Source organism: Toxorhynchites rutilus, chromosome 3 (genome assembly GCF_029784135.1).
Source record: "Toxorhynchites rutilus septentrionalis strain SRP chromosome 3, ASM2978413v1, whole genome shotgun sequence".
Classification (NCBI taxonomy): Eukaryota; Metazoa; Arthropoda; class Insecta; order Diptera; family Culicidae; genus Toxorhynchites; species Toxorhynchites rutilus.
In genome coordinates, this window is record NC_073746.1 from 331,123,320 (window position 1) to 331,148,646 (window position 25,327).

The following is a 25,327-nucleotide window of genomic DNA, read 5'->3' on the forward strand; positions in this document are numbered from 1 at the left end:
ATGCAACCAATTTGGCCTCGAAGACTCCCGATTATGAAGACATGATCCATTAAACCATTTTTCTTGCCATTCAGTAACATTTGAAAAATTACCTGACATCTCTATGCGCAACTATCCCTGTGCACTCGGTGCACTCAAATCAAATTGTGAACAGATTGGAAAATGTCAAATCGAAGGTTCTCAAACATAAACACACTTTCCGACAGGGCTCGCTTAGAAGTACGGACGGCAGTAGAAATAAGAAAAAAGACTATAGGAGTGCGAGAGAGTGTCCATTATTCTTTTCAATAAACCTCCTTCGTTTTTGTTTTCCATTATTTTATCGCAAAATAATCAAATCAAACTCGATTCAGCATGAGTAAAACTGTGTAGATTCGTTGCGAGATATGTGCGAGAATGGTGTGAACTAGCGTTACCGGCATTTTTCCGTTTCGCTATCGGTGCAAAACGTCATAGAAGAACTGGCAAGAGCAAGGGGTTCTCTGCGAAAAGACGGTCGGTCGAAAGGATCCTACACACTTGCTACAAGAGGGAGAGCAATGTGGAAGAACCAAGCCCACTTGTGCTTTCTGGTTGTTTGTATATACATTTTGTGCAATAAAATATCGGAAATCGGATCTACCGGTAGTGCAGGTATGTCCCCCAATGGATCCGGTGTGAAGTGAAGTTAATTGTGCGGTGGGATTCGTGATACAATTTTCGCTATGACCCGCTATCGGAATCCCATTTTTCATCCTTTCTATATTGTTTTCCGCACTCCTCCCACAACATCAACATCGTGATTCTTCTCTTTCTATCGCATACTCGCTCAATCGCGGCCACTTCATTTTTGTATATACATTTGCATTAATGCGCTTGTTGTGTGTACATAGGATAGCGATGACTCCAGACTGGCAGGCTTTGGCACGGAGCATTGCGCTTCAATGTATGCGAGGTCTTAATGATGGTAATAATTCCCCTTCATAATCTTTTGACGGACTCTGGCGGGTTGAATTTAATTAAAAATTGCTTCAGTTGAGGATAATAAAGGCAACCCACTTGTTATCAATTTGAATATGAGCACTTGTCCCAATTAACTCGGGAAGTGATTCAGTGTGCGAATTGTGCGAACGGCTGTATCCTTGCGTATTATGCTCCCAATCATTTGGATTCACCTCTTTGACATGCTCTACTCCATAATGACTCAGTTTTTATTGATTTGTTTCAGCTGAACCGCGATACGTACTGACCGGCAAAAATGACACTCTATCGTGCAGGTTTACTGGAGCTGAGAACCCGATGTGGCAGAAGGATGGGAAAAACCTTACCGACAGCAGGTGAGTCATCATTCTGTCCTGCCAAACAAAATCAATAATTGTCTATTTGTAGCGCCAAAATATCTTTCATGATCGTCGATAGCATAGATGATGTTACGAAGCTCTCTGATGGCTCGGAAGGCAACCTTCCGAGTGACAATTCGGAGACAACGGTGGCGAACTTATTCGCCGCAATTTCCACACTAACAATACACAATTTCTCGAAAGCGGATGCCGGTAATTATTCGTGCACTGGCACAGAACGAGCCGCACTCGCGAGTTATTCGGTACGTGAAGTGATTTTACCAAAGATTTCCAACTCCAGTCCGGATAGAACGAAAACCAAGCAGGAGAGGAAAGTAGAGCTGTACTGCGTGATAGAAATGTACCCACTGGAATATTTTAAGAATTCGATACAATGGTTCAAAGAAGATGATACCACCGAGAACAACTTTTTGAAGAACACCACTGTTCGGGCACTGAATGAGACCCACGTGAATGTGACGCTGACAATTGCGGATGTGAGCAAGACACACAACGGAACGTATTCTTGCAATGTAGGTCCTTCGGCAATGATAGAAGAAAATTCAGGAACGGATAAGAAGTCGATGGCTTTGCTTGTGCTAGATAAACCTCAAGTAACGATAGACTACGTGAAGGCGGTTGGCGCCAACAAGATCTATCTGAATTGGACCGTGAATGATGGAAACGACCCAGTAAAGCACTACATGCCGCAGTTCATGAAGAAAGGTGACTCGACATTTACCTATTACGCTTACAGGATCGATGGCAAGAATACATCATTCGTATTGGAAAATTTCGAACCTGCGACGGATTATGAGATCAAATTGACCGCACAGAATAGTTTGGGGAGCGGTCCGGCATCACCTGCCGTTAAAGTGCGGACACTGGAAACCGATCCGAGCTTTACCCCGATTGTTGAGGTGAAAGGAAATACGCACTCAACCATTACGATTGGATGGGCGCCCCCACCCGGTGATCTGCTGGAATACATCCAATACTACGATCTCACGGTTTCAGTGGCGGGGGAAAACTCATCCAAATGGGAAACGTATTATCCGCAAAACAGTCGCAACCTTCCGTATATGTTTGACAATCTGGACACAGCTACGGAGTATAGTTTTCGAGTGAGAGCTTGTAGTGAACTTGCCAAAGTTTGTGGCAACTGGTCGGAGGAAGTGAATGGTACCACTAGCGATGGTATGTCGTCGGAACCACTAAATCTTAATATAAGCTGTTCCCATTACAATATTTCACGCCGAAACGCGGTTCGCGTCTATTGGGATCCACCGAAAAAAGCAAACGGGAAAATTGTCTCATATCAGGTAATCCTCGATGGATTGTCCCAGTATCGCAGCGAACATGGTACACTGAAGAACGAGACATGGGGACCTAAGATCAAAAATGTCCAACCGCAGTTCACTCGAACCGAATACGATGGTATTCCCCCGAATACCAATTACACTGTTCGAGTTGCAGCTGTAACACGAACGAAACGTCCAGGAGTTATCGCAAGTGCAGTCTGCACGATGCCCGCGACTGCTCCGGACAACATCGGTCGTCTGATGTGGGGCAAACTGCGCACTGAGGATAATCAATGGATCTTTAAACTCTTTTTGCCGCGAGTATCGGAACGTAATGGACCCATTTGTTGCTACAAAATCTATCTGACAAGGTTGAATCACAAAAATGGATCCCTCCCGGAGCCGGAGAGTCTGCCAGTGACGAGCTACGCTGATGTTCACTCTATCAACAACACCCGTGGCGGAACGTATCTTGCGGAGGTGTTCTCCAGTTTGAATTACAGCTCGGAAGTTTTTCTGGGTGACGGTAAAAACAACGAGTATCACGATTCCGCTTCATGTGCGCAGTGTTTGCATAAAACGAGATTTGCCCAACATGATAAACCTAGTGGTATGATACAAAACTAATTTTAGGTTTGATGAAAGATATTAATCATGTCTCATTTTACTTTTGTAGCCATTAATAAAGAGGAAGAGGATGGTGGACAAAACAGCACTGCCAACATCGCCAATCCGGCGAGGACCGGTAACGAAGCTGTGCCAGTTGAGGATGAGCTGAAAGTTTCTAGTCACGAGAAACGCGAAACAGCCACTTACAGTTACTATGAGAGTAGTGGAAGCCAATTCGAAACGGTTTACGATGGTATCCTGGATCCGTCTAGTAATTATACAGGTTTCGTGGAGGTCGTAGGTAAGATCGTGTTCTATTATTTTGCATCGAGTTGCAACTGTTTTTTTTTAATTGTTATTAGTGAAAATTAACAACGACCAAGGACCACGTTATATTTCCACCTTCAGCGAGTACTTCCAAGAGATGAACGCCGGTGCCCCTTTGGCAAGCGATCTGAGCGGAAGAGACCTTTCATTCATACTTAACATAGTTATACAAATCTTATGTGGACTGATATTGATAGTTTTACTAGTATTATTGACTCTTTGTCTACTGCACAAACACTTCAGCAAAAATATTGCACAAGAAGGTGAGGCCATCAGTTTAGGGGATTCATTGAGGTAAGAAAACGTTACGCGTATCTTCCGGGTAGCCAATCATTGTCTAGATTCGTTTGTAGACGAGCTCTCTGCCATGGTCGCAACGTAAACGCTCACCATAGACACCTGCTCGGATCGAACTGTGCCAAACCGCCGGTGGTTGCACCGATATCGAAGGAAGATCTGCCGAAGGCATATTTCGATAAGCACAAAGACTCAGATTACGGTTTCCAGCACGAGTTCGAACTGCTGCCAGACAAGTTTGCAGATCGGACGACGAAGAACTCAGACCTGAAGGAAAACATTCACAAAAATCGCTATCCAGATATTAAATCATACGATCAAACTCGTGTCAAATTGTCCACCATGAATGGTTTGTGCGGATCGGACTACATCAACGCGAACTTTGTTATCGGCTATAAGGAACGCAAGAAGTTCATTTGCGCACAGGGTCCGATGGATAACACAATCAACGACTTTTGGCGCATGATTTGGGAGCAACACTTGGAGATTATTGTTATGTTGACGAATTTGGAGGAGTACAATAAGACCAAGTGCGCCAAATACTGGCCAGAGAACATCAACGACTCGACACAGTACGGTGATCTGCTGATCACTTTTTCGTCCGATAGTTATTATGCCGATTACATCATTAGAAATATAAAGGTAAGACATCCCAAACATTTTTCATTCGGCAAAAATTAAACTTTTTTTTCCACGGAAGGTCACCAAACGAATCGTCAATTCGTCGGGTGATGAGATGGAGGAAACGCGACACATCTCCCAGTATCACTACCTAACATGGAAGGACTTCATGGCACCCGAACACCCCCAAGGGATTACCAAATTCATCAAACGCATCAATTCCGAATACTCACTGCAGCGTGGTCCCATTCTTGTGCACTGCAGTGCGGGCGTGGGCAGAACCGGAACCTTCGTGGCGCTCGATACTCTGACGCAGCAGTTGAACGAGGAAGGCCAGGTGTCCATCTTCAACTCTATTTGTGATATGCGATATCAAAGAAATTTCCTCGTACAGTCCTTGGTAGAATTCGATTTGATTGTTGAATGTGTGTTGTTTTTAATTTGATGATAATTTTAGAAACAATACATATTTTTATACCGAGCCCTGACCGAGCTGGCCTATTTTGGCGACACAGAAATCGATCAAAAATCGCTAGCGGCCACAGTGGAAAACTTGAAGCAGCCATCGACCGAAAATCCAGAGATTTGCAAGCTGGAAGCGCAATATCAGGTAAGTGCGGACTGTTCTTATTGAAGTGTTTTCAGGGTTGGGTGTCGAGTATCTAGATATATGTAGAAAATCAGGTTATTTCACAAAGAGCAAACAGAATGAGCATTTTTCTGCTTATCGCCGTTAAAGTAGTCTGACTGCAAGGTTGGATGGAATTGACACCAAGCCGGGATTTGGAAGTGCTCGTGTTGTAGAAATATGTAGATTCAGAAAAAGATACTTCGACGAACGAATACGAGCTGCTTGAAAGGTGGATGGTGCAAATATTTTTTCAGATCTCTTTCGTCATTTATCATTTAGGCTGTCGATTTGTGGGATATTATCAGGCCGTATTCAAGTCTAGCTATGCAACGACAGACCATTCCACGGAAGAATGTCCAATGTACGATGGTACTCCGGTAACACAGGGGGCTTGGTGCATAAACAAAGGAATGTGCAGAATGAGGATGCGAGGCCCCTTCAATAGCAGTATCATTAACGTCCACAGCTCCCATCTGACAGCATAGATGAAAGAAAAATTCTACGCGCAGCTAGAGCGAGAATACGATCGCTGTTCAAAACACGACGTCAGAATCGTCATGATTTGAATGCTCAGGTTGGTCCGGCACCAATGAAAACGGCCTAAGATTTATCGGCTTCGATGCCTCCAAGAGCATGGCCATATGTAGCACTTTCTTCCAGCACGGCCTCCAACATCGTTACATCTTGAGAACACCTCAGCAAACGGAAACACAAATCGACCGCGTTCTGATCGATGGTCAGCCATTCTCGGCATTATCGACGTCAGAACCTATCGTGGCGCTAACATCGATATCGATATGATGGCCAAACTGCGTTATTATTATTATTTTTATTATTATTGTTTATTTTGCAACTTAAAGCAATACCTTTTCAAATGTTACAATGCATTATATATGGTAGAATTAGTGTCACATACCTTGGACATTTTTATAATTTTTTCGATTTTTTTTTAATTTAATTTTCACGAATGTGTTCGGACAACCCTCTCCTGAATTCTGAATCTAATCTTTCTAAAGTTAAATCATTCGGTAGTGAATTCCAAATCGCAACGCCTCTGACAAAGGATGAATTACCATATTTCAACAAGTGGTACAGCGGAATTAAAATGTGGAATTATTCCACAGTTTGAAAACGATTACTTAAGTATTAGCTGATCAATTCGACAGCATTGCCTGAAAACCCAAACTTGTTTGCTAGTTTGCTGCATAAAATACTGTGCGATATTGTATCGAACGCCTTGGAAAAATCCAGTAGGTTCGAAACACTGGTTTACTTTCGTCCATAATCAACCCTGTGTCGTCGAATATTTTGAGCATAGCTGTTTTAGTGCTGTGTTCAGGTCGGTATAAAAATAATCCCAATCGAACTCACTTAAGGTCGTTCTAAAGGCGGAATTCCATCTATTCAACATGCTACATGCTACAAGTCAATGGTTCTAAGAACCTGGAATCTTACTGGTTGGAGAGTCTCTTTTTACTCTTTTAGAGTTGTCCTTATCCAATAGCGGCGTGTGTAGCACGACAATATGTGAGCATTCATGTCATTTATTGATGATTATCAAAACTCACCACAGTAATGGAACAACAGAATGTTTGATCATAAAACCAAAAACATCAGAACAGATATGATGGAGCAGTGTGCGTTCGCATACTTCTGTGTACTGGCTGAAGTGGAAACGAAATAAAAAAAATAGCGCAAGTATCATATCCATTGATATTTACCATTGACTTGTAGCATGCAGCATGTTGAATAGATGGAATGCCGCCTTAAGACCATCAACACCTATGCGATTGAAATCACGATAAATAACATTATTACATTCAGTTACGGTATTGTAATCCAGTGATGCAAAGATGAGATCATGGTTCGATAAAACCGGGATTTCTATTTAGTTGAATCTTAGAACTCGAGAAACACTATTGGATAAAATGAAGTCAAGTTGATAAGACCCATTGTTATAGAAATAAGTAGGCTCACGACCCAAGCTTTCCATCTGATGGCTGGGTAAAACATCCATGAACCGTGACGTTGAAAATAATACGGAGTTTAACGAATTTGTGTTGAAATCCAACTATCCAACCTGGCGCTTCAAGATCGAGTTGCTGCTCGTGCGGGAGGATCTTTGGTACTACGTGGAGCCGGGAGTGAAACCGGAAACGGTGACACAAGCAACGTGGGATGCAGGTGACGCCAAGGCAAGGGCCACCATCGGACTACTAGTCGAAGATAACCAACACGGTCTGATTCGCGGATCGACGACGGCCAAAGCCGTCTGGACGGCGCTTCAAAACCACCACCAGAAAACCAGTTTAACGTCGAAGGTGTCGCTCCTAAAATGTATTTGCGACAAACGTTTCGTCGACGGCGAAGATATGGCGGAGTTTTTGTTCGAGATGGAGGAGTTATTCTCCCGTCTGGCCAATGCTGGCCAGAAACTGGCAGAAAACCTTACGGTTGCGATGATCCTAAGGAGTCTCCCTAGCTCATTCGACACTTTAACCACAGCCCTCGAAAGTCGTTCCGACGACGAACTAACATTGGAGTTGGTCAAGCGGAAGCTGTTCGACGAAGCGGCGAAACGGCAAGGTTCCAGTTCGAGTTCGGCATTGAAAGTCATTCACGACGGTAAGAAGAAAAAACAAATCGTTTGTCACTACTGCAAGAAGCCGGGACACAAGCAGAACAAATGCCGGAAGTTGGTTCGTGACTCGGAGAAGGGGTCCAAAAGTGCTGAGAAACCCTCCAACAAGAAGGAATCCGTGTCCTTTGCCCTAGCTGCAGGAGGAGCAATAGAAAGCAGTAGAACCAAACCATGGATTGTAGATTCCGGCGCAACGCGACATACCGTCGCTGATCGAAAGTTATTCCGAGAGCTGCGTGAAAGTGAAGTTAAATTTGTTAACCTGGCAGACGGCAAGCAAGCGGTCGTTCCTGTGTCATCGAGTGCGCAGATGAACAAGGTTTTCGTCGGGAAGTTACATTAAGTTTTGCCTTATACACTCCTAGTCTATCTATGAACCTGTTGTCCGTACCGGCACTCGTCCAGAAGCAAGCCACGGTCGTTTTCGATGTCGCTGGTTGTAGTATTCTACATAGAGAGGTTGTCGTCGCCGTGGCACACCTTAAGGAAGGCCTGTACCAAATCAAGCAACCGGAAGATACTGTAATGGTGGCGGGCGGTCACCACAATAAAGATTGCAAGCACGTCTGGCATCGGAGATTCGGTCATCGGGACCCGAAGGCTATCGAACGTTTACAGCAAGCTGATCTGGCGGATGGTTTAACGATTTACGAATGCGCTGTGGACGAAAACTGTGCATGCTGTTTGAAAGGCAAAACTCCTCGCACTCCTTTTCCGAGCGAATCCAAATCCAGATCAAAGGCGCCCATGGATCTGGTGCATACGGACGTTTGCGGTCCGGTGGAGGTGCCATCGATCAGTGGTTATCGATATTTTATGACCATGATTGATGACCACAGTCGCTATTGTGTACTCTACCTATTGAGGGAGAAGTCGGAGGTCGCAGTCAAAATTGAAGAGTACGTTGCGTTTGCCAAAACTTTTTTCGGGCGGACGCCCAAGGCCATACGCTCGGATCAAGGCGGTGAGTACAGCGGAATGCAGTTGCGGTCTTTCTACAAGCGCGAAGGGATCTCAGTCCAGTACACCGCCGGCTACAGTCCGCAACAGAACGGGATTGCGGAGCGGAAGAACCGCTCGCTTATCGAAATGGTACGGTGCATGCTATTCGATGCACAACTGGATCAGCGATACTGGGCGGAGGCGATCAACACGGCCGTGTATCTTCAAAACGTGTTGCCTACGAAACCAGTCGACTTTACACCATACGAGCTTTGGAACGGTGTAAAACCCAAGGTCGACCACCTGAGAATCTTCGGTTGCACAGCGTGGGTCCACATTCCGAATGCAAAGAGAAAGAAGCTGGATGTCACCGCACAGAAATTGATTTTTGTTGGCTATTCAAACGAACACAAAGCCTATCGTTTCCTCGACACAGCCACACGGAAAATCCATGTGAGCCGCGACGTCAAGTTCATCGAGAGCGGCACGGACACCATTCCAACGGTTGAGCCGACACGAAGCAATCAAGCTGAGGAGGTGGAGTTTAATTTTCTGTCACGAAAAATTCCGATCGAACCCGAAGCACAACCGGAGACTGCAGAAAACGCTGAACAGGAAAGCGAGGTTGGGAGCCATTCGGATGACGATTTTTACGGTTTCAGCGATGAAGATACTCTACTTGGAGAGGAAATCAACATCGAGGAATCGAAACCAAGGCGATCTCTACGACTTATGAAAAGTTTCCCGCCCCAACGATTCGACGATGTCACCAACAAGGATGGAAAACAAGGGAGCATGATGTGATTTACGATTAATCGCAAACTGCACAGATCGCAATCTGTGCAAACTGCGACTAACTATTAATCCTCACCCATCATAACCAAATGATTTTCTCTTGGTAACTCTGAGTTGACCAAAGCATTGCTAGACTGAAAGTAGTTCGAATAATTGAGTTACTCTCCGTCCTCGTTTTGTTTACAACTCCTAACAAGAATTTGCTCCATGGGAATGAGTGTTTCTATGACGTACGATTCTCGCTCTCTCGTCCGGGCGTTCAATTTTCCTTTCCGAGTGCGTTTACTTCGATGAATCTGGGTAAAATAAAAAAATGCGCTACAGCAGATAGGACGACATTAATGTTTAATGTTTCACAGAGGATTTTTCAGATGGTATTTAAATTAATCTACAAGAGACTACAAACAATAATCCCCCTCAAATCACTAATTTTATGAGTTAATGTAAATGCGTTATTGGCCAAGGCTATTACGACATCGAACACGTGGTCTTGCGAGATATATTTTTCCGCCAGCCCAAATACAGACCTCTTTTTTCGGGCCCGAGTAAACTGGTGGCTAGAAAAGACCTTGATTACCTTGAATTAATCAAAAAACATAAATTAGCGCAAATATGTCAACATGTGTTTTTTTTTTTGTGTAAGCACGTAAATATTTACTCATAAAATTTTTGGATTGTAAAACTCTACATAATTTGTATGCAGTTAGACTATCCACAGTTAGTGTGGGGGGGGGGGCGAATACTCATACAACTCAAATGGATAATGATTCTCTGCTATCACAAAGCTGAGTAATTTTTTGACGTTTTGTTTTACTATTGATTCATTCAAAAAAAAAAACCTTTATTTTTAAATGTTTTCTTATCCTGAGACTGGCTCACCATATTGCACTGCTACTAAAACCGTAGGCTAACTTCAAGGATATTTTTTATTCATTTTCGGTGAATAATCAATAGAGTGCCGTGTTATGAAACATCAGAATAATAGCAAAAACAATATTACGATCATAAGGTGTTGGATAGGTTATTCCAGACGACATTGGAATATATTCCATATGATCATCTTTAGAAAGATTAAAGACCTTTAAAGGATAAATTTATCTTGGGCACATTGAATTGATGTTCATGACTTCCAGTCGGGTGTTTATCAGCTCTGATAATAATTGTGTGGTCCCCACAAAGCATATATTCCAATGCCGTCAGTTCACTGAAATTCTTAGCATACCGTTTGATGATAAGGTAGGATGTTGATAATCATTTGCTGCGATACCTATTTTTCCAACAGTATTCATTCGACAAAATGAAGACTGAATACCTGAAATTAACCAGATTTAACCATGCAAATCTGCGGTCAAAGCAGTATGTACACTTGAGAGATGCAACAAGTTTGAAGGGATATAAAAAACATTAGTCGTTCGATAAATCTACTGCCAGATATGTCGGAAGTCCACGATATATGAATAAAATACGTCCATACTAATTCATTACATTTATTCGCAACGAAGAACGTAACCACACAGAATTGAATTAATCAAATATGTGATCCGTTTTCTCTACAAAATAAGAAAGGGTCTGACATTCAATCGAATTCGAAAGGTGTTTCGTGAAGTCACTAATTGAATTACTATTGGAAAAATTATTTGGAGAGAACTGTGAATGTTCAGAATTATTGGTATCTAAAAACGATTTCGGGCGGGATGAGATTCGCCCAAATCTGCTGGTAATAAAATTATTCACTTGCATCCATTACCCGTCTGCTGTTCATCGGGCGGGAGACGACAGAAAAATAAAATCGACACGAGACTGAGTCAGCCACTCACTGCGGACAATGCAATAGAGAATTAAAAATCCCTCGACGAGTGTCGTAAGATTTCAGTTGATCGTCTCTTGTTACACTTTCCGATCAAGAACTCATCATCCGCTCTATGGAATGGGATTAACCGTTTGTGGCTTGCACTCACGATAAAACTTGAGTAGTAGAAGTAATGTTTCGAGAGTGCAAGCAGTGAGGATTCCGCTTTCATATTGCTTTTTTGAGATCTTGGTAGCTCACCGTTCCAAGTATTCTCTCTGTGTACATATGAAGAATAAAAGAGCATCGCCTGCTGGGGGTGATTTAAAAATATCCGACTAGAGGGATATACTTATTCATTGATCGTTGAATGTGATTTTTTACCATCCCTGGTCACCAACGTAACGAAGCACGTAAACGAAGAACCCCAAAACTACTCCGAAGCGATCAACAGTCCGGAAGCAGCTGCCTGGAAAGCCGCAATGAAGGAGGAGATCGATGCGCTAAAAGAAAATGGTACGTGGGAGCTCGTACAACTACCTCCAGGTCGAAAGGCGGTAGGTTGTAAGTGGACGTTTAAGAAGAAGGAGAACGAACACGGACGAGTGGTGCGGCACAAAGCCCGACTAGTCGCCCAGGGATTCGCACAGAAATTCGGCCAAGACTACGACGAGGTATTCGCTCCCGTCGTACGTCAAACGACTCTCCGAACAGTCCTCGTTTTGGCCAGTAAGCAGCAGATGGTGGTCAAGCACCTCGATATCAAGAACGCCTATCTGTATGCGGAGCTGCAAGAAGACATGTATATGAAGCAACCCGCTGGCTTCGATCGACACGATGGCATGGTTTGCCACCTCAAGCGCAGCATTTACGGACTCAAGCAGTCCGCTCGAGCATGGAATAGGAAGATCGACGGAGTTTTCAAGTCCATGGGCTTCCACCAAGCTGAAGCCGATACGTGTCTGTATACCCGCAACTATGACAGAAAGGTGACCTACATCCTCACATACGTGGACGATATGGTCGTCGCCTGTAACTCCGAGGAAGATTTTGAGGAGATTCGTCAACAGCTCCAGCATCACTTCAAGTTATCCTGTTTAGACGAACTCAAGCACTTCTTGGGGATTCACGTGACGAGAGACGGTGACCATTACACTCTCGATCAAACAAGTTACATCGAAAAGATGATTCGACGATTCGGACACGATGAAGCCAAGCCGTCGAAAGTGCCGATTGACCCCGGATACCTCAAGCAAAAGGAGGAGTGTGCATTGCCTACAAACACGTCATTCCGTAGCCTGGTAGGCTGTTTGCTTTACGTTTCGGTCAACACCCGACCGGACATTTGCGTATCCGTCTCACTGCTGGGCAGAAAAGTTACAAACCCTACAAACCGCGACTGGACCGAAGCCATGAGAGTCCTTCGATATCTGAAGACTACAAAGAACCATCGTCTGCACCTGGGATCCGGATGCGGCGAGATGGAGTGCTTCGTGGACGCTGATTGGGCCGGTGACGAAGGAGACAGAAAATCGCATTCCGGACTTCTGCTTAAGTTCGGCGGCGGTCTTGTCGACTGGGGAACACGGAAGCAAACATGTGTCGCACTTTCCTCGACGGAGGCCGAATTCGTAGCGTTGACGGACGGATGTCAGCAGCTAATGTGGTTCCGAAAACTACTGAACGACTTGCAACAAGCTCAAGCGAAACCTATCATCGTATGGGAAGATAACCAGTCGTGCATAAAGATTGTCGAATCCCAACGTCTTGAGAGACGTTCCAAACACATAGATACAAAGTATGCTTTCACGAAGGATCTACACCAGCAGCAAATCATTGATCTGCGTTACATGCCAACCGAGCGTATGGAGGCCGACATCATGACGAAGCCGTTGGACCGCGTGAAGCTAGACAGACACCGAACTGCCATCGGAGTCAAAGATCCAACCGAGACATCGAACCAGCATCATTGAGGAGGAGTGTCGGGTTACACAACCGTGTGACATCGATGCAAATTCGACCCTGACTATTTATCCAATTTCTACACATTTCTACACACATACTCGTTGCTATGGATACGGTAATAAATAAAAAATTTCATTCCATCTTCGTCACTTAGAGAGTAACTACGTTTTATTATTCTGCTCCGTTTTCCATTATCCTGCGATACGATATTCATACGAAGTTCATCAATCGTCGCTGGCTTGTTGGCATAGACCATAGACTTGACCTAGCCCCACAGGAAATAGTCACTTAGTTTTCAATAAATCGATTGTGGTTTGATTGTGGCTGTGTGGTTTGTGGCGCCTATTGAAACCACATATTGTCCAAGTCCATCATCCAATTCGGACCAAAAATATTCGGTTATCATTGAGCGGTAGCGATTCCCATTCACAGTAACGTGCCGGTCTTGATCACGGAAGAAGGACGGCCCAATGACGCCGCCGGACCATAAACCGCACCAAACCGTAATTTTCGAGGGATGCAATGACTCATGGAGTACGTGTGGATTGCTGCCTGGCCAATAACGCATATTTTGCTTATTGACGAAGCCATTCAGCCAGAAATGAGTCTCATTGATGTCACAGAGATGCCCAACGCTTGAGAACGACGTGTGGGAGACTGATTTGGGTCTTCCTCAATAGCGCTAGCGACAGCAATATTCTCGACACTACGGATAATTTTTTGTCTCACTGGCACGGGAACATTCTGTACTGTGCCTGTGGATTATTTTTTTTTCATTAGACGCCCAATTGTTGATCTGGCAGGACGATTATGACGACCATAAATTTGACGTAGCGCTCTTAAGGTGAAGGTGGAAGCTAGCCACAAATGGCTGCCACAATGGCACTCATTTCTTTCATTTCCCTCTCTCACCCCTCGCCCGAAAATCAATAATTTTGCGAAACAGTGTGAAGAAAATGATCGTTTTCGCACACTTCCCATCAAGTAATATCAACCAAACTCTAATCGATTATTCACAAGATATTAAATTTTCATCTGCTGTCGCACTGTATAGTGAAAAAGGTCGAAAAACTCGAGCTAGTGCTGTAAAAGTTAAATTTTGATTTTTCAATCTTCGGCAATGGTTTTGTTTGTATTGGTGAAAGCATCGTTATTTTTTCGACACTGATGCCAGACAACATCATCGAAACAGCTATAAAAACCTTATTGAGTGGTTATTCCTGAGTCATAGCGTTTCATGTCATGAAAATCAATAAAATAGAAATGTGTTGATATAAATAAAATTATTATTTTTACGTTTAACGGGTCTATAATGTAAGTTTTAGCAACTTTAACATTGGGTAAGAAAATTGTATTGCATAGCTCGGAACACTGCCACGGCTGCCTATGCTTTCAAAAATAGTAAATGGAAAAGTATCACATTCAATCAAAAGGCCTCGGGCAACGAAGAAAAGGGTTAAGGCTCTCCAACGTGAATATGTGAAAACAATACGATCAACGAAGGAAAATATTAAGGAATTATCAACATCGAGTTACTATGCGGAAGAACTTGTTAATACCAAAAGAGCCCCAATTCGCATGTGTTATAAATTTGCTCATGTCACGCTCGCGTATAGTCAGAATTTTACTTCATATGCAAATACTTCTATATATTTATATTTATATATTTATATTTGCAATTGTTCATCGGAACACATCGTTCATACATTTTACTTCAGTGTCGAAAAGTTATTTTTTTAATACTTTTTATATTTATACATTTGAATTAAGGAAAAATATATACATACTAGTAACAATACAGTAAGGAGTTCGGCTCCTTTAAACTTATGTAACTGAGCCTGTAAAAATAAACGATTTAAAAAAAACCCTGCTCTTCGTTGACCGAGGCATTTTGATTGAATGTAACTCTTTTCCGTTTACTATTATTGACAGCAGAGGCAGCCGCGGCAGTGTTCCGAGCTCTGCAATACAATTTTCTTAACCAATGTTAAAGTTACTAAACTTTAAATTATAGATCCATTAAACGTAAAAACAATAATTGTATTGATCTCAACACAATTTTATTTTATTGATCTTCATGACATGAAACGCTATGTCTCAGGAATAACATTTTATTGAGTGGTTTTTCTAGCTGTTTCGATTATGTTGTCTGGCATCAGTGTCGAGAAAATAACAATGCCTTTACCAATACAAACAAAACCATTGCGGAAAATTGAAAAATGAAAATTTAACTTTCACAGCACTAGCTCGAGTTTTCCGACGTTTTTCATAGTACATTGCGACGGCAGATGAAAATTTAATATCTTGTGAGTAATCGATTAGAGTTTGGTTGATATTACTTGATGGGAAGTGTACGAAAACGAATATTTTCTATACACTGTTTCGCAAAATTATTGAATTATTAAAGCGCCATTGTGGCAGCCATTTGTGGCTTCCTTCCACCTTCACCTTAAAGTTGGGGCCATTGACTACGAATTCGGTATTAAATTTTAATAATCTCGAGTCGTTCTTGGATCGTATATATTTCCATTATGAAATGGCAAACCTTACTGAAGAGAAATGTCAAGAGAGCGGGAAAAATATGGCGTCGTTTGCTGTCCCTATCGGTCTACTTTTTCAGCGTCCCTATTGAAATACGACGATCCACAGGAAAACGGAGTATGAACCATGAACTGGTACAATTCTAGGGCGAATCCAATATTCAGAATGTCGCCAAGGGTTGGACGAGGATATATGATCGAGCTCGGACAATAGACTACGATATAGCTGGCCTCGTAGGAGAGTTCTACGACAATGCACGAGTAGATATTGCAGTTTCGATTTTTTAGTGCATAAGAATTCATCCATTCAATGAACATATTTTCTCGAACATTTATTTGCTCCCATGTGATCTTACAAACATTCCGAAGAAAGAATCTACTGTTCCTGTTGCATACATTCAAAATTATCACCTCTACCTAATGCTGTACAAAATCGTTCGGAATCTCAGCGGAAGTCAGAAAAAGATTCAATTCTTACATCACTCTCCGTCAAAACACTGATTTAGGAAAAGGAAAAAAGAGAAAAAAATAACCCTTTCACTACGGCTGTGTCCTCCGTCGGAGTGCTATCGCTGAACGGAGCACTGCGCCGAAAAGTATGCATATCGCGCTGGTGTGATCGATGTGCAGTATCACCCTGATGTCGTCTATAGACGACGCTCGTAGCGAAAGGATTAAGGAGTCAATGCACGCAAATACGAGACCTACAAGATTTGTGCAGGAATTATAAAGCGCCCTCCAACTTTTTGTGCCATTGGTGCAAGCTTCGATGAAGTCATGTCCTACCATAGAGGACACATTTCGTTTTGAGGAAATATGAACTAATTGAAACTGTGCAGGGTTAATTCTTTTCTCATGTTTTTTTTTTCTTGCTAATAATATTTTTTTTTGAAAGGGTAGAGGAATAAACAAAGTTGTATTTTCCGAATTATTGATGAAAAACTTAAGGTGTCCAGAATAAAGGCCTTTCCCTATACTAACTGAATAAAAGGAAGGCTGATCCATATTTGGAGCGAATGGTGGTTGAAGGGGAGATCACTTTATTATATCATCAAAACAATCCGTCGGAATGGACCGTTATAGAATAGGAAAATTTCAACGAAAGTATATATTTTCGTATATCAGCTCATTACTAAAAGACAGATTTACCGAAGGTTACAGTTATCGAAATAATTTTTACATTTCAGCTAATAAAATCCTTCCAAGATGACACCCGCAGGACGACTGCTATCGGTGGGAGCGAGGAGAACAAGGCAAAGAATCGCTCGGAAACATGCGCCCCATATGACAAAAATCGAGTGATTCTAGCCCCAATTCCCGGCCACGACAATTGCACCTACATCAATGCATCGTTCATCGATGGGTACGATGACGAGAATAACTTCATCATTACACAGGATCCGATGGAGAACACCATTTTCGACTTCTGGCGGATGATATTCGAGCAGCGGATAAAAACGATCGTAATGTTTTCAGAGGTATAAATGGATCATTTGGAAAGTACTTTCACACCAATAAGATCTTCTTTTCTAGATAGGGGATGGTCCTAATAAATGCCCACGGTACTGGGCGGACGATGAAATGCAGTACGAGAACCTGCTCGTGTCTTACATCCAAAGCGAAAGCGGTCCGTACTACACGAAGCGAGAGTTTACAGTGACTAACTGTAAATCGAAAGACACCATCCAGGTGACACAATTCCAATACAATGGATGGCCCACGGTGGAAGGTGAGGTTCCAGAGGTCACCCGGGGAATGATAGAAATAGTCAACCAAGCGCAGAAGCACAGTTCCCAGCAGGATGACATTTTCACCATTGCCGTTCACTGCAGGTAAGACAGGGCCTTTCTGTACTGGTTATAGTGGTCTTAATTCCCTCATTTGCTTTTCAGCCTGGGAACGGACAAAAGCTCGCTATTTGTTGCCATGTGCATATTAGTTATGCAACTCAAAACCGAAAAACGAATCGACATTTGTTCGATAGTCAGAAAGCTTCGAGCACAACGTAGTTTAATGATAGATACATATGTGAGTATTCGTAATCACTTGTGTTTTGTCCTCATTCACAAAAAAAAATCTTCTTCCAACAGGCACAATATGAGTTTCTGCATAGAGCTATTGTAAATTTCGCTGATCTATACAAAATCTCGTTAGGCATTGCTTCCGACTGTTGATAAGCTGGTGTAGTGATAACAACTATAAGAAGAAAAAAGTACTAGAATACCACAAACTCAAGAAAGATAACAATACTTTTGAGTCGAGACGACGCGGAATCGAAAACCGAAATATTCGGGGATAATCGACACGCCACAGCCACACGTTAGACACAATACACTTCTACACACAGATAATTTTGCAAGCCGATGCAAGCTATACTCACATTAAACAAATGCTTGAGACGAAGGAAAAAATCAACCGTTGTTTGCTTATACTGCTTGAGTATATATGCATATAAATATATGTAATTTTAGCTTTGTTTTAACTAGCATCAGTTAAAACTGAAGAGATGTGGAAGCGGGAACAGACAGTCGACGCGATAAGTTAAGCTGCGTTAAGCAGAAGAGCAGAAAGAGAGATTTGTTTTTAAACTATAATTGTTTTTCATTTTATTTCGAAAGGTAGAAATTACGAATCATTCATTCATTTCATCCTCAGAAGCCATATTGAGATAGGAACATTTTTTTTCTATCCATATACACGAAACACGAACACTAAACTACATTATAAATAGCCATCGAACATTAAAATAACTCGTAAAACGCTAGTGGGAAGAAGGTACCTTTTACACAATCCCGGAAAGGACTGATGCATATGCGTGAAGAATAGTTAGATGGTATGATGCAAACTAAATTGGTAGAAAATTAAACAGCGCGATTGGAAATAAAGACAACTAAGCGAGTCAGAGAGAGCAAGAGAGTGGATGAAGAAGTGAACAAACAAAAAAGTATGTGATCAATACTTAGAAACGATAATAAAAAAAAAGTGCGAAGTGAACGTGTTAGGAGCTATTATATTAGTTATTTTTCATGTTGAAAAATGCATCAAAAATCTAATCAAGAGGATGGAAATAATGACACTAAATAAGTCAGAAGATGCAAAATATACCTCTATCTGTGTGTAAAAGTCAATAACTATTAAGGTATCTGTACCAGTATGATATTTCTATAAGTAATAAATGAAACAAAACAAAACAACAAAAATAGATACACAGACCGAACAAAAGAAGAAACCGGAAGATTGAACACAACGGGGGAAAGTCGTGTTCTGAATCTGAACATTATAACGTTTGTATTTATCGAAAACTATCAACAATGGAAATAAAAGATCAAACTTGTGTATAAACGATTAGTAGCCTCATGTGAAAAAACAAAGTTATCCGAAATTTTCATCCCTATTTCTTTCTCTCTTCTGCTCTGTTTCAACATCGTACAACTATTCTAAAATTTTTATCACAGAACTTGTGGACTTGCATTCAATTCAAAATTTCTATTTTTTCTGCGAAGACTTACTTGCAAACTTGCTTACAACTTACACAAAAAATCCATGTTGAATCCAAAATTGCATTCTACCCGCGCCAACTCGTAACCAACCTTCCAATTCAATACTATGCAAGTTAACCCTTTCCCGTACAACATCGAGTCTCACTCAACATAACAAATGTTGAGTGAGACTCGATGTAACATGGGGCGTTAGAACGTTCAGTAGGCTAGTGAAATCACTTGGTGTGTGACGTATTAAATAATGCGGGAAGGGGTTAAGAGGGGACCCCGGTCTGGAAGGCCGAGAAAATCGATTTTTTTGTTCTTGCATTTTTGGGAAGCTTATGTCCTCACAAATGTTGTCCTAAAAGGATTTTTTTTTGATAATTGATTTCGTTGGAAAGTTAAAGTCAAAAGTATGAGTTCACTTCAAGGGATATAGTATTGCTGTACGAGTTTTTAAATAAGTTTTTCTCGAAACCAGGTATTTTCAGTTATCGATATCTAAGGGTCTACTCGACTGAAAAAGTTTGGAAACACAGAAAGAAACGATTTTTTGACGTAGAACTACGTCTTTCATTAGGGGGCCAAATCAGAAAACAGGTCACGTTTTTATGAAATAAAGTTAACGCTAATAACTATTTTTGCAGCGAACGGATTTTGGCGATTTATATACCAAACGAATCGGAAATTCCCTAAGATTTGTTTGATATGCTATACATTACAATTCCATAGTCTGTATATGGTTTAAATTGATGAAAATTGGAAGCATTCTCATTTCCTCATACATTTGTTCTATCCATTTGTGTGTTGAACAGAGCTGTCAATAACGAGCAACTTATCGACGAGCAACGAAGGGGAATCGTAAGATGTAAAGTGAACAAAGGAAAAGAAGAAGAACGAAGGGGAATATTTGCCTAGAGCAGTGGTTTTCAACCTTTTTTGCTCAATTCCCCCCTTTACGAAAATTAATCCCAGTGCTTCAGTATTTTGTTAGAAAGTCTGTAGCACATCAGTGAAGTAATGTAAGAATACAAACGGTTTTCAAGATATATTTGTAACAAATTTAATTTTATACTTGTATCTGATTAAAAAAAAGGTATATAAAGCTGGGCAAGTCCGTATGGCACCTGCGCCTGAACGATTTCCGCCAAAATCGTAATTCTTGAAAACGTTGTCGAAAAGCACACCTCATGTCTTCGATATCCACTCTGTTACTTTGACTCTGTCACTCTGTCAGCAACATTATAGGAAATCCAGATTCACATAAATTCTACGCAAAAGACAATAACACTCGTATCGCTTTTTTTCGCATATCATTTCCGATCATTTGTAGATGTGTTTGTTCTGAAATTGATCCGAAACTTTTGTCACTGCCAGTCGGAAGGCATTTCAATCCATGTTTAAATTTGTTCTTTGATATAAGGAAAACATGTTTCAAGTTTAAATTGTTGTAAAAAGTCTTGACAAATGTTGTACAATTTCCTTTTATATGGTCTTCTGTATTGTTTCGTCGTCTGATCCATCATCATTCACTGACGAAAGTTTTTCAAACATTGCGAAGTTGTTCAATTGAACATTCATTTTCAGATTTGGAAATGTTTGCCGCGGATCGCAAATTTTAGTTTATCCAATAAAGTTTTTGTGGCAATTTTTGCTAATCATTGTCATCTTCAAATCGAACAAATGTGCAATATTTCCTTGCATAATTCCCCCCGTTTAATGAACAAATTCCCCACTAGGGGGGAATTCCCCACCGGTTGAAAATCACTGGCCTAGAGTATAAACAGTGGATCTCGCTGAGTGAGAGTGAACTCTCGTTCTTCGTAAGGAAATCGACTGAACAACATCGTTGCTGGGCGAGCTGGACGGCGAGGGATCAAATGCCTTTCTTAAGGCAATGAGGGTGGAGGAGTAATATGATGGATGAAGTAAAGTTTTCCAAGGGCCTTTTTGAAGGTTAGATACGAATGAACTGAAGAAGTTTAAAGTCTCAAGCAAGGAAGGAAGGCAACCTTAAGTATCGTTCTGTATTCAAAGCAGTCTTCAGAAAACAAACGCAGCTTGAGTTTAATTTCCATCAGCGCGCGCTCAAAGAAAACTCAAATTCTCTCTTGGTGCGAAGAGCACAAAATTCATAAGCACGAAAGCGCAAAATGTACCCGCCGCAGAACTCAGATACTAAACATTTCTTCTCACTTGTGTGATCGCGTCTCATTCAATATGCACACACACACACACATACACATCAAATTCTAGCGCCCACTTTGTCTTCGTTCGTTCTAAGCAAAGCATAAAAACAACAGCGCGCCCCCATTAGAACCGTATACTCTTGTGTGCAAAAAAAAAACCTAAACAGAGAGAGCAATCCAGATTCAAGCGCGCAGTATAGAAATACGGCGCAAATTTCAGCGTAAAACTCAGCTTAAAACTGGGTGTAAGAACGGCGCTGATAACCAAACATTTCATCTGTGTTTCGGAGCGTGCTCATTCGCCAGAGCGCATGCGTGCACAAGGAATGGGAGCTCAACTGGATACAAAAATCTTGTTGCGCATCAGCACCGAGTTGCATTCTGAAGACTTATTCAAAGCAATGACAATCGCTTGTTCTTCCTTGTTTTGCGCCATCACATGTCTTCGTTTCGGATTGAGCTGTGGACGCGACCAAATTACTCACTCGCTGATGTCTCTAGCATTGCAATCATTGCATCAAACCGACGCCATTGCATTAAGGTTCTGAGCTACACAATTGTGTGGGGAAACATCAAGCTAGGCCACCAAGAAAATAAATGTTCTGGAATTTTGTCAGTGATTTGGTTTCGCATGACGGTAGGAAAACTCTCTCTACAAAGGATGATAGCTAAGCTCATTAGACCGGCAATATTAACAGAATCGGCTTCTGTTGAGCAGTGCGCAGAACGGAGATAAGTGTGTGTATATTTCGTTGCTTCAACCCATCGATATATGGATATTTGTGTGCGTACGTGTGCGCTTCATAACCCGTACGTAAAAATAGTGCATCTTCGCTACGCTGAAACCCCAAGTATCCCGTTTGCATTGGCCCTGTAACGATACAACAATCGCCTAATTTTTATGCTATGATCGCCGATTGTTTTGTGTTGCAAATTATGCAGTAGTAATGATAAATATAAACAAGGAGGGAAGATAGCGGGAGGGAAATATTTACGCTAGGGTATTATTAATGAATGCTGAGGCAAATATTCAGCCTTTTTCCAAGCAGTTAACATTGTTTGTTTTCTGTCATCAATTCATTGAACTGACGCTATGGTGAAGCAGGTGTTAAGGTTGGACACCAAAAAATTATTTGGGGAATACCATGTTATTCAATAAGTCATACTAAGTTATTAACCCATTAGTGCCCAGCGTATGAAATTTAATACGCAAAAATGCCCGTTTTTGAAAAACTGTTTGATGAAACTAGAGTGTTAAGCGCATTTTAAATGATACCACATGACAATTAAAGAGTGTTTTTTGTGTCAGTGTCATTTTATCTGTCATTTTTGTTGTTTTGTTGAGTATTGAAGCTTGCAAAGTTCGAGTTTCCCGCCAAAGTCGCAAAGAAAACATAACCTACACCTGGGCAGTAATGGGTTAATTTATTTGGGCTGGCATGCCAGTCGCAAAACTGCTATCAACTAGGATTGCATTTGCGCTAATCTTGATCATAATGAAGCAGTGTTACTATTTTCAAGGTTGTTGAGATCAACAGATAGAGTTTATTTCGTTTATTTAGTCACCAATAAAGTAAATGTCGTTCTGGAATTTTGTGATTTGGTTTCGCTTGCCAGTAGCAACTCTTTATTCACTCAGGATGACAGCTGCGCTTATCTCAAGCAAAGTATTGCTCTGCGAGCACAAGAATGAATCATCAAATGATTCTACAATAGAAAAAAAAAACATTTCAGAGCGACCAGAGTGATAGAATGGTTATTTCAAAGTTTTCGTTGCATTATAAAATAATATCCGCAGTTATATACAAGCGACTTGAATTAAACCACAGCGCAGTTCTACGTCAACGATGCGGTCGTGTCTTGAACACAACCTCCTATAATTTTATTCCTTCCCGATATGTTTGTCCACCACATCTACACACATCCAGATAAAAATGTGTTCGTAAAATGATCCAAAACTGTTGGAGATTAAAAATGATGTGCATCTCATCTTTATGTGTTGGTTTTTCACGTAGTTAGAGCATTCCAAAAACCACCTAAAAATTTCGACTTCGCACTCTGTTCCTCTTTTTTTTTGTCGAACCGTGACACGTGATTTTATATACATAGATTGAACTATTAGAAGATTGAAATTCTACCTGCATAATCCTGCAATGGAAACTACTATGAACTAATGTATTTTATATCTGTCTACAATTATGTCTTTCGATAGGAAGCAGCTGCTATTCCCCGTAATAAATTTCCTCGAAAAGTCTTATTTATTATCATTGTACTGTTACAATATCTGTTCATTTCCTCTTAATTACTTACTTACTTACTTGCTTGCCATTTTGATAAGAACTTTTTCAAACATCAACAAAAAAACAAAAACCAACACTGTCCAAGCAATGGTTTGATGTTGACATCACACAATGACGAAAAATGTGCGGTAATTCACAAGAATCTCACTTAAAAGGTTCATTTGTTTGGAGAAATTTAGGGTGTACACTCAATTTCGCGGTGCTTAGAATAAAGATTGTTTCAAATTGAAAAAAAAGTGTATGTTATTAATATGCATCAAAAGAAGAAATGTATTCAAAATATTCTGTACCAAATAAATGGAGAGTATCGTCAAGCAGTATGTGTATACTCAATTTTAGGATTGACTGTACATCTCAGCTTTATGCGTTGATTTTTCCCGAAGTTACAGTATTTCAAAAGCCACATAAAAATTTCGACTTCGCGCTCTGTTCCTCTATTTTTTTGTCGATATGAGGATAACGATGTTGGGGAAGATGAAGATGAAGAAGAAAATGAATGGATACAGGTATCAACCGAATATAGCAGTTTAGGAAAAATGCGATCTGATAACGTCAACAGAACACAATCCAAACAGAGCGGCAATTGAATTTGATACAATGTGATACAATAGAATAGAACAAAACAACTTAGATTTAGCTACTATAGATACTATCTTTGTGATACATACGAGAAATTTCTGTGAGAAAAGCACTGTTTCGTTATATTATGTTATATTGTATGGTTGTACGTATCCATGTGATAAATATTGTGAAATAATGTTTAAATCATACACATCGGACCGAAAATATATTTTTCGCTGCTATAAATTTGCTCTTTCAAATATATTACGTTTCCTTTATATCCCGCGAAATTTTTTTCGAGCGTGATATAATCGAGACGTTATTATATTATTCGCTTAGACCAGGGATGGCCAAACGGTAGTCCGCGGTCTACCGGTCACCCGTGTAGGTATTCCTAGGCGCCCGCCAGCTGGTCTAAGACAGTGACACTTCCAAATGAAATGGAATAAATATTCCTACACCTTTTACCGTGATAAATTTATAAGGTGTTTATGATAAATAAAGTGAATTAGTTGTAAGAGTAGATATTTCTTCATTAAAGTTTCGGTTTTATATTTTCTACCAGTTCTTTAATATTAACACATTTCAGTTGTTCGACCACTTGTAATAAAGTAAAAAATTGGCACTAGGAATCATTTCACTAATTTGTTAAATAACCAATTGAAAACATTGGAAACATCCGGCATAAGGTTTCGAAAATCAATAAAAACTAAATCGTAGAAGAAAACATCGCTTTTGGAGGCTGCGTATGCGAGTTTTATTAGAGTATTGTTATTTTAATTTTGAAAGTAAATTTTAAGTAATGTGAAATTAATTGTGCAGATTATGTTTTTCAAGAACTATAGTCATGAATATAATAACAGTGATGAGTGAGAAATTATAAATTTCTAAAATTAAATATTGGGTCTTATTATGTAATTCTAGTTGAAGAGAATTTTGCTTGTTAGCTCTATTTTACTGTTATAGATACGGGTGAAATCTGTCAGCAAAATTTTTTGAGCTGTTGAGCTTACTTGTT

At 40.8% G+C, this 25,327-nt stretch overlaps 1 protein-coding gene across 2 annotated transcripts; it reads left to right on the plus strand.

Annotated features, from left to right (window-relative positions):
* Window positions 1-228: 228 nt before the first annotated feature.
* On the plus strand, window positions 229-19,122 carry LOC129776392 (tyrosine-protein phosphatase 69D). Of its 2 annotated transcripts, none has more exons than XM_055782016.1 (12): window positions 229-633; window positions 1,208-1,316; window positions 1,369-3,230; window positions 3,297-3,530; window positions 3,592-3,850; window positions 3,898-4,495; window positions 4,554-4,874; window positions 4,932-5,084; window positions 16,965-17,255; window positions 17,311-17,609; window positions 17,670-17,805; window positions 17,868-19,122. In XM_055782016.1, exons 1-12 carry the CDS (start codon window positions 540-542, stop codon window positions 17,949-17,951), a joined length of 4,440 nt encoding a protein of 1,479 aa, XP_055637991.1. In that variant the 5' UTR covers window positions 229-539; the 3' UTR covers window positions 17,952-19,122. The 2 variants fall into 2 exon arrangements, with proteins under 2 accessions (XP_055637991.1, XP_055637992.1); XM_055782017.1 differs by having other exon boundaries at window positions 3,910-4,495.
* Window positions 19,123-25,327: the final 6,205 nt, after the last annotated feature.

What these genes read in the sequence shown, in the direction of transcription:
- LOC129776392 (XM_055782016.1), top strand. Translation starts at nt 540, where the DNA reads ATGTGGAAGAACCAAGCCCACTTGTGCTTTCTGGTTGTTTGTATATAC. An exon ending in CCAACATGATAAACCTAGTG is followed by an intron (nt 3,231 to 3,296) that starts GTATGATACAAA and finishes TTACTTTTGTAG; the next exon opens with CCATTAATAAAGAGGAAGAG. An exon ending in ATTTCCTCGTACAGTCCTTG is followed by an intron (nt 4,875 to 4,931) that starts GTAGAATTCGAT and finishes TGATAATTTTAG; the next exon opens with AAACAATACATATTTTTATA.